Consider the following 10,242-nt stretch of genomic DNA (forward strand, 5'->3'; position numbering starts at 1 on the left):
TAGGATACCTAAATGCTATTTAACCAAACGATATTCATTTTAGGGCAAATTTATCCATATTATAACTGAAACTATATGTCGTTTATAAGAAATATAATTGCACTTTTGTGATTAGCCCTCGGTCTGTAACGTGCAAAATAAATTGTCAAATACGCAACTTTTTCGGGGTGGCAGCACGGTCGTGGGTGACATGGCGCCGTTCAAATTTCGTAGCGTTGATGTGTAATTAATTATAACAATTAAATTAGGTATCTGCCATCTGGTAACAAATACGTGTGGGTATAGACGATTTGTTATACAGTAAGTACAGTTGTATGCACTGCAGTAAAATCCTAGAGTCTACTATCCCTTTAAGATTTAGCTGTGTGCCAACACTACATTATTTTCTGACCTTTCCATAATTTACGTATTGATCCACGCCAGCGATTTTGTATGCATCCACCGGGTTCCGAATAAAACAATATTGTATTAATACAGATTGCAGCTCTTGATGGTTATAAAATGTAAGGTAGTGTACGAAATTAATCATATTTACTTGATGGATCAACTAACAGACATCTGCTGTGTATATATGACACCATGTATTTTGACAATTTGTAAAAGTTGTTTGTGTAATTTAGGGGCATAAGGACTTGATGCCACTAGTGTTATAAAAGTATATCAACAGCAAACTTGTTTACTTGGTCTAGGGCACGAGTTAGGTTCTGTTGACCTCTGTTTGGGAAGAGAACAATTTCTAAGTGTGTGTGCACCTGTGCACCTAACAAATCATTCATAATCAAATGCTGCACCCTGCATCAAAATTGTATATTTCTGCATTATTTATTTACGGGTATTGTATTGTAGAGTTGTAACGGTTTCTTCCCTACTGTTTTCAAACATCGGCCCTGGGTTAGTTATTACTTAGGGTTGGTCGGCACTCGTAAACCTAGCTAAAATCAATTAGGTGATTGCAGTGTCCAGTTGCGGTCGTCTAAGCTGCCAAGATGTGATTAGCAGAGATACAAGATTGCTATACCTTCCTAGCTACTTCTAGCTTCCCGTTGCAGAGCAAAGAGTTGCTCAAGTAGAGCTACGATACTTGCTTACTAAGAGTTCCTAGGTGGTCGCCATGCAATAGCTCTACTTGCGTAGCTTTTTGCTGTGCAATCTGTTGTAAAGGGAATGGCTACACAGCCAGAGCTAGCCGTTCAAGATATTAGACTGCAAAGATGATTTGTATCGGAAAGCAACGCAAAAAGCTTCCTACCCTGTTTACCTATTAGCATGTACAGTTACGTAACAAGTACACACATGCAACTGCAGCTTTAACATGTACTCTTAATCCCCTCCCCCCAACACTTGCCGTAGATTTGTATACAAGTCGCATTTTCCTTGTGATGGTGCATAAGCTCCTTTGCTACACTCCCCTTGCCCTGCTGGTGGTGAGAATTAAGAGCATGGGAATAAAAGTCGATGCCTTGTTTCTTTGCAGATAAGCTTCCGTATTCGATCAGGATTCTTCTCGAATCTGCTGTCAGAAACTGTGACAATTTTCAGGTATGGAATTTGTGCTTGGAATGGTGAATGACTTATGTTGGTGACGTTTCATAGTAGACTTCTAATAGCATTTAATAGTAGTTGTTCAAGCCAGATGAAACATCCGTCTTGTAAAACTGCTATAGATACGGTTACCTGAAATGTGTTGACTATCCTATGTCAACATGTACTTGTAGGGGGCTGTATGTATTTACACAGGTCTACATGCACAATATAGGCATGTATATATAGCTATTTGATTACAGGTAGGTTCCTACTAGTACATATAGGTGATAAGGTTCATTTGGTATCACTTACTTTGAACTCGGTTTGGTTTCTTCAGAAATAAGTGATGTTCTGGATAAAAATAGGCCGTGGCTACGCGTCTGGTTACCGGACGCCCAGCTCCCAGGCTACGCGTCCGGACAATATTTTTCTTATGTAAACCCAACTATATTTTTTTTAGTAAAAAACAATGAACAATAAGTTTTTACCATAATATTACTTACATTTAGGTATTTTATAAAAAAAAGAAGTTTTTGTAACTTCTGAAGCAATAGTAAATCCAGTAAAAAAAAACGATTTGGAAAAATTTGACGTGGCCTAATCGTGACGTGGATTTGGGAATCTGTGCTGAGCTTTGTAATGGACATGGATGACCGGACGCGTAGCCATTGCGATACAAATATTTGTCTCGTTTTAAAGCCAAGTTGCCGTAGCATGTGAATGTTTCATAACTGTTGTTATAACAGGCCGTTATATATACCAGTTCAGTGAATGATGTCAGTATTTGTGTTATCAATAAGCATTGCATGTTAGTGTTGGCAGTCACGCTCGTGCATGCTGTCGTGTGGTGCGTGTGTACATGGTATGGGTGTGCATGCCTACATGTTTGTGTGTGGGAGCGTGTGTTTATGTCAAAGCTGTGAAATGTTTACATGTCTGTCACTGTAGTAGTATTTGTCGGTGTCTTGTTTGAATGCATTTGATTCTGACCACTTTTTTATGCCCCCCAGTGTTTGTTCAATGTGTGTTGTTTGAATTTGTATCAGGTAACAGAAGCAAACGTTCAGAGCCTGTTAAACTGGAGCACAACTCAACATGAAAGTGTGGAAGTCCCGTTCAAGCCTGCCCGAGTTATCCTTCAGGATTTCACGTGAGTCTAAAAAACACAAGATTTAAAACAAATGCCAGTTATAGTTGCTTTCATTCTGTGACTACTACTGCAAGAGGCGTGCAAAAAGTAGTGATGTCACGATCATCGATTATACTCGATCATCGGTTGAACAGTCCCTCGAACCAAGCGCTTGGTTATCAAAATCCATAATCGATTTCATCGCAAAAAAAATCGAAATAAATGTAAAACTTGAAAAAGAAAACATGGAAAATTGATGAGAATCAGCGATATCATCGCTATTTTAGTTCGGGAATCGCCCGACATTCGTCGTAGTTACTTCTTGTTGAGGGGCTAAAGCCTAGGACACACTAGGGATTTTATACGCTGGCTAAACAAGCACATATACATGCACACACGTACATGCACACGACGTTACGCACACGCAGGCATTCAACACCCCGAGTAACCGATTGTAACCGATCATCGGTTACTTGGGTTCAACCGATGATCGATTACGAAATTACAACCGATTGACAACACTAGCAAAAAGTCTCCGTTATAAACAGCTGTCCATTCGACAGAGGTGACCACCACAGGTTAAAGCCATAATTACGAGAATTCTCCACTTTTTTTTGTTTTCCCCACTTTCATGATACCTACCATTATTGCTTGAGTAACAGCAATTTTCTAGACTCTAGAGTAATGATAAAATGTCTTAGAACCTTTGTATTCACAAAAACATGCACCACAACGGGTTAAGAGTCTATACCAATTCTCGTAGGAGGGGGAAAGTTGCGATGGCTTCTTGGTTGACCGCTGTGGTGGGTTTCGATTGCAGCGGCGTGCCCGCGGTGGTCGACTTTGCAGCGATGCGCGACGCCGTCAAACGTCTGGGAGGCGACCCTCAGAAGATCAACCCGATCTCTCCCGCTGACCTTGTCATCGATCACTCGGTGCAGGTGGACGTTGCTAGGAGGTAGGTGCTCGTCGTTGATGGTAAGGTACTCGCGGCCCGTTAGTTTTGCCTGCCCCTGTTATATCCATAGGTGTGGGAGTGCGGCTGGTCTTGGTTGTGATTGTTTTGCGATTGGTGCATTTTGCCTAATTGATGTGCATTCTCGAACGTCAAAATAACACTTGCAAAAACGAGCTTTTGAGTTCTTTTGGTCGATTCATGTCAGTTTGAAAAACTTTGTAGTGAGTGTTGAGTGTTATTTTGCTTTTGTCAGTGACACTATTAATTAGTGTTAAAAACGTTACCATCTTAAACTAATTGTTGTTGGAAATCTAGTAAGTCTGCTTTTAACATGCTTGCTGGTTGCACATGTTGCCATGGTGACAGTTTTCCTGCTTCATGCTTGTTCTCTTGGTAAATGATATTTGAGTAAATTATTGGGAGCTATTAGTCCTCACACCTAAGACATATCCCAGACACGTGCGTATGTATGTTTGTGTGTGTGTATATATATATATATATATATATACACATATAGAGAGAGACACAGTAAGATGTAGGCCCAAAACACGTAGACTGAACTTTGTTAGCGTTAATGTTATCTGTATTGTATCTCAGATAACATGTTTGACAGGCATTGACGTAGGCTTAGATCTTGTTTCTAATGTAGCTGATTGCATCGTAAACTGATTTGTTACGTGGGTAGCGTAGGAATCGCATGTTTAATGCGCATATGATACATGCTGGCATGCGTTCGTTTTTCGTACTTGACGTGTTACCAAGAGATGAGCCCGTTTGAGATGTGCAAATTTGGTATGGTACAGAGTGCCATTGCTTGCTTTTATTAACAAATATTTAGTCAGAATTATTGTGCTAACAACAGTGGAACTTATTTTAAACATATTAACTTTCAAGAAGTGACTAAAGGCTAACTTAGGTCGTACCCATACTGCAGGTACTCCGTCGCCCTTTAGACCTAGTTGCCGACAAAATTTGAAGATCGTATGTCAAAAACCGGCCAGATCGCCAATAAAAACATCGGCGACTAAACTCGACATGAGTTCTCTTACGATCGAAAATACGGTCGCCGACTGCGATCGCAGGAATAGAAACGGTTCTATTTCTATCCGGCGGTCGGCGACAAATCGTGAGTGGCAGCCAATCACTGCTACGTGTCGAGTCACATGATTATCAAAAGTTACGTGATTAACAAAATGGCAGCCTACACAGCAGTTTACAAAGAGGGATTATTGCACAAACCCTTTCTCAGATTTAATATTCACGATGAAACATGCCAAATATGAGTCAAATTTACTGAAAATCTGATCGAAATTACACGTACTGATAGCGTATGCTGCAACGTTAGTGGCATGGTTGTTTATAACAGAAGTTAACGCGAATGCGTGCGTAGTTTCAGCATACCGGAAGTAACTCTTCGCTCGTTCGAGTAACTTGGAATGCCTGCAGATGACGCATGTATCAAACGAGGGCAAACATGCGTTTGTTTAAGTTTAGTTTTGTATAAAAAAAGGACCCACTGTTACCAAACGATCTATTAGCCAAACAAACGTTACATATTTGGACGTTCCAAATCTTTCATCAGACCTTCCAAAAATATTGCTGAAAACTCCCGGACCTGCGAGCAAAAACCATTATTTTCAGCCTCTGACTAGGGATAAACTAATGTGCTCCTACTATTTCGTAACGAAATCGGGCTAGGAAATATCACAGAGACATTTGGAGAGCAACACTGTTATCCTACTGTAATCTGAGAATGTCATGTAGTTTGTACGTATAGTGAGTAACTGAGTAGGTCTGAGTACTTACAGTTGATGTAATAGAACCTACGTAGAACCAATATAGTTGAAATCTATCGCTGTGGAATCTTGTCGTTGCATTGTGAATTGTGAAATTGTGTCGCAGCAATGATGAGCATTGTCCACGCTTTCTTTCTGGTTAAATGCAATTAAATTTCGAGCCGTACGCACTCGGGAGCACGTGGCGTGAAGGTTACTGTTGTCACTCTTTCCAGGAATGTATGTGTGTTTGCCCAGGCGCAGACAGGGCACGGTTGTGCTACATTTTAGGTTGTCTTGTGGCGGCTAACGCTCCATTAGGAGTGTTCCCAATTTTGATATGATTAATGATTAATGATTAATGATTAATGATTGATAATCCTAACCCTAACCCTAACCCTAACCCTAACAACATTAAACCAAAAACTAATATATGACCAATATATATGTATGTATATATATGTTATTGTGACCATTAATGACATTAAAGTTTGGAACACTCCTAATGGAGTATCACCCCCATGTGGGCTGCCTGACACGGCCGATCTGTCTCATTCTTGTTCTCAGCGTTGTAGGAAGAAGCATTTCATTCACAGCTCATCGTTTGTTGCCTGAATTGCGGTCGAAATTACGAAGAACAAAAAAAATTCTCCAGAAAAGTAGCAGCCAAAGTCAACCTTTCCATAGAGGTTTTATGTTTTACGCGACATAAGAATAGCATGGTTAGACAACATAGCAGCAAAATAATGTGTGAATACGTTATAAAATGTAGTGTTTTTTTCCCAATTTTTTCCCACCCGTAAAGTGGATAGTTACTTTTAGTTTTTCGTTTGTCCGAAGCACATGCGCGCCTGTCCCAGAAAGGTGGATTCGTGTTAATTTTGACGCCCCCTGCTGAATGTTTGATGTGGGGTGTGTGTATGTTTATTTTTGTAGTTTATATCGGAATCTGCCGAACCCGGGCGGGGGTGGTGGTGGGCCGCGGACTCTCCCTAGCGGTGTCGGGACCGGCCGGACTCCACACGGTGTGCGAAGTCACCCGTACCGCAGCCAGCACGGCGCTGGCCAAATCGTCCGTTCTCAATCTCAAACAACCGCACAAAAACCTGTTTGCCAAATTTGCATAAACTCTGGGTTTCCGCAGACATCCGACGTGTGCCCGTTTCATGGCCTCAAGTCCGGATGGTTAGTACCTGTGTAGTAGCAGTGTTCCTAATTTTCGTTTTTGTTTCCTGTTAGTTAGCATTTTTTTGTGCTGCATGTTGTTTTTTTGTTGTTCACTTTTCGGTTTATCGTAGATAGGGTTGTTTTGCTTTCGCTATGTTTGATCAGGCTCGTATTTTTTCCTGACGATGTAGTGGTAGTACAGTATATCGTTTCTTCTACAGTAATGAAGCCCATCTCCTGCTGCCAGAGATTGCATGCATAGCAGCTGGCAGTCAGTCAATAAATGTAATGGCTTTTCCCGCTTTTTCCATTTTCCTTCGCGTTTTTTTTGAGCATCTCAGTATCTTGATTTCATTTTGGACGCATCCACCGGCAGCCTTTCCGGTGTAATTGACTTGACTTGTACAATCGCTGCTTCGAGTGTCAATTTACTCGCCTTATTTACTTTGCTATCTACAGACAATAACTAACATAGTCACGGGTGTAGCTTCATTCGTTAGCAAAGCCATGCAGAGAAGTCAGTTAGCGGTGAACGTGCTTAATCATACATAGATGCTTTCATCGATCATTCGGTGATGCTGATGGAGCTGTTTACAGCTAACGGTAATGTAGGCTTTTAACGCAGATAAAATCGGCTTGTTTCTAGAAAGAAGGCTGCTGCTGGATACAGCGTTTCGAGTGCATGTGCTTTTGCTTCTGTGAATGGCTACATTTTTCATGTGGCTGCTTCCTTTTTTTGGCTGTTTAAATTTTTTATTTGCGTTCTTAGTTTGCAGTTTGCTCTTCACTAACACTCACAATGTGCAAAGTACACAAGTAGACCACGATAGATATTTAAAATGTATATAGAAACTGTTCCAACGAACTTGTTCTATATACTTCGTAGTTTCCCATCTACTGGCATCTTTTAAACAAAACCTGCACCATTTTAATAATATATATGATGTACATATATGTAGCAAAGAGTGTGGCAAGTACTGTATTGAATTAATTCAACTGTTTAAGGTCCAACCAATTACAAAATAGTAATTGGCAAGTTGATGATATTTCAGCCGGCACAGCCCTCCAGGCCACAGCAAAAGAAATCATATGGCTGCCATGTTTTTTATTTAACTTTTGTAAGGTATCATAAATGTAATCATTAATTTATATACTAATATAAATTGGGGGGGGGGATTCACATTGAGAATTTGATAGTCAGTTCTATCTTATATTCTTTGTATTTACTGTTAACCTTTATAGTTGGCATTCAGTACGGATATAATTTAATGATTAAAAGGCCTAAGCCAACATGTTTCAGAATCCCTTGCTAATTAGCATCATTTATGCTGTATGACAATGCTGTCTTGTGAAAAAATTCAAATTCCATATGCTGAGTGCATAGAATGAATACCTAGAGGTGTAACCATATTGTGCTATGGCAGATCTTTACAATGACTAGTTTCTTAGCAGCACTATCCTGTAGTAGTAGTGCACTATTCGTCTTTTGCAGTCCAGTCATATTTAAGGTGGTATTGGGTCTGTAAAGCTGGGTAACTGCTTACCAATTGCTTCTGCCATCATTACTTACCTATTGTATTTGCCTGTTTTGTTGTTTATTTTTAGCTAATGTTGTAATGTTTGTTGTGTATGTAAGCATCGCTTTCTCTCTGTCTCTCTCACTTTAGTGCGGATGCGCTTGAGAAGAATCAAGAGCTAGAGTTTGAGCGAAACCAGGAGAGATTTCTATTCCTAAAGGTGAGAGGACAGTCTGATAATGCGGCAGTGACGCATTGAAGTGTCTATACATCACAATAATCCCCTAATTCCCTTGCCGCGATTATTTTGACTAATATTGGCGACTGATCACGGCTGTGCTGTTATCTCAGATTATAAGTTGTTTGCTCTACCGGAAAACGTTCACAAAAAAGTAAATGACGAGTGCATGGTGACCATCCTTGGCTATGCAGGTCAGTGCTTGTACAGTGTAGCATCAGTATGCAGTCAAAGCATTCTTGGTGTTGATGGGATCCTGTGTCACAACGTGCAAGGGGTGCGATTTAGTGTAAATTCAGACTGCCGTTAAACATGTTAAAGAAATTTTTATTTTTAAAACATTTTTTCATAGTAATTAGATTTCATCCTATGGGTTTGTAACAAAAAACATGTTACTTGCAATTAAATGAGGCGAAACTAACTTTCTCTTGATGTAGAAACTTTAACGCCTGAATAATCTGTTTTATCAGTGGTGCGCCTGCAAATCTACCGGGCATAATGGTGTTGTCAGCTGTTAACAGTGGTTGATATCTGGGCGATCTTGTTTATACATCTAGACGTAATGATGCATTAGGGACGGTTTGCAAAGTTAGAGTTTTTGCAAACTTTACACAGTTTTTTTAAACTTACTACACAAACTCACACAATATCTTAATAAATGTCTATTCTGTGGGTGTATGCGATGGGAAACTGGGGATGTCTGTGAATTACATGCCTGAAACCATTATAGCTGACATTTCCAATTAATTTAAAAAGAGTAGTTCCACTGTAGCAGAGAGAGCACTACAACTGCGAAAATATATAATTGAAAAGATTACTCTAACCAAACGTCCGATGGCTCCATGAAACTTGAACGTAAATCAATGCTATCGATTGGTCTTTGATCTTATTGTTGCAATTTCTCTCACCTGTCAACAAATTAGTTGATTGCTTATTGCCAGGCCTGTTTAATAATGTAAATATGGTCATGGTAATCCTGGGGCTGCTGCCACGAGCAGTGCTGCAGGGGTTAATGTAGCGCGCTTGGATTTCACTAGTCTGGTAAACATCCGTCAAATCGTGAATAATACAGCAGTGATAATGTTTGACACCAATATGCACTCTTCTCGTGTTAAAATATGCATGGAATTATTATTGTACCGCTTTAATCTATGCCCTCGAACGTCAGTGAACCCTTACTGCGTACAATCTGCAAATGCATGTAGGTACACTAAAAAATTCATGTTTAATCTTCGCACAACCATTTCGAGGGGGTCGTGATAGGTAGCTTCTGCGGTCCATGCCTAAGAAATTATCGTCATTGATCTACTATTGATAGGTTACTAACCAGTGTTGTAGGTCTCGAGGCCGGTCTTGGCCTCGAGACCGGCCTCGAGACCATTTTCCTTGGTCTCGGTCTCGGTCTTGGCTTCGGAGTGCAATGACTCGGACTCGGACTCGGACTCGGGGTGTGCGGACTCGACTACAACACTGCAGCTAATACAGTGTATACGCGCATTACATACATTGTATAAATCGACAAAATGAGGACTTACGCGTAAGTCGTCATTTTCCTAAGTCGACACAAATATACTGGTCCCAAAAGTGTTGACTTATGCAAGTTTTACTGTACTTTCTATTTCATGCAAACAAGTGACAGATCCAGGGGGCAGAAGACACCCCCCCCCTCTCCATTTTTGAACAAACACATGCATAGAAGTGAGTGGCCTTGTCGGTCTGTGCCCCCCTTTTTTTATCAAAACTGTACTCGGACTCGGACTCGGACTCGGGTGGCATGGACTCGGACTCGGACTTGGGTGGCACGGACTCGGACTCGGGGGGTGCGGACTCGGACTCGGACTCGGGTGGCATGGACTCGGACTCGGACTTGGGTGGCACGGACTCGGACTCGGGGGGTGCGGACTCGGACTCGGACTCGGGTGGCATGGACTCGG

The 10,242-nt window shown here is 40.9% G+C and overlaps 1 protein-coding gene across 2 annotated transcripts in view; it reads left to right on the forward strand.

Moving 5' to 3' along the window:
- Positions 1 to 10,242, forward strand: part of LOC106808307 (cytoplasmic aconitate hydratase-like) — a 33,333-nt gene that overhangs the window by 11,119 nt on the left and 11,972 nt on the right. Inside the window, exons 3-7 of one of the 2 annotated variants that reach the window (XM_014810964.1) lie at positions 1,475 to 1,539; positions 2,571 to 2,674; positions 3,474 to 3,611; positions 6,323 to 6,571; positions 8,221 to 8,290. In XM_014810964.1, the coding sequence (XP_014666450.1) occupies positions 1,475 to 1,539; positions 2,571 to 2,674; positions 3,474 to 3,611; positions 6,323 to 6,571; positions 8,221 to 8,290 (626 nt within the window). The remainder of the gene's footprint in view (positions 1 to 1,474; positions 1,540 to 2,570; positions 2,675 to 3,473; positions 3,612 to 6,322; positions 6,572 to 8,220; positions 8,291 to 10,242) is intronic. The other variant, XM_014810965.1, reaches the window with a different exon arrangement.

Source organism: Priapulus caudatus, unplaced genomic scaffold (genome assembly GCF_000485595.1).
Source record: "Priapulus caudatus unplaced genomic scaffold, Priapulus_caudatus-5.0.1 Scaffold267, whole genome shotgun sequence".
In the NCBI taxonomy this organism is placed as follows: Eukaryota; Metazoa; Priapulida; class Priapulimorpha; order Priapulimorphida; family Priapulidae; genus Priapulus; species Priapulus caudatus.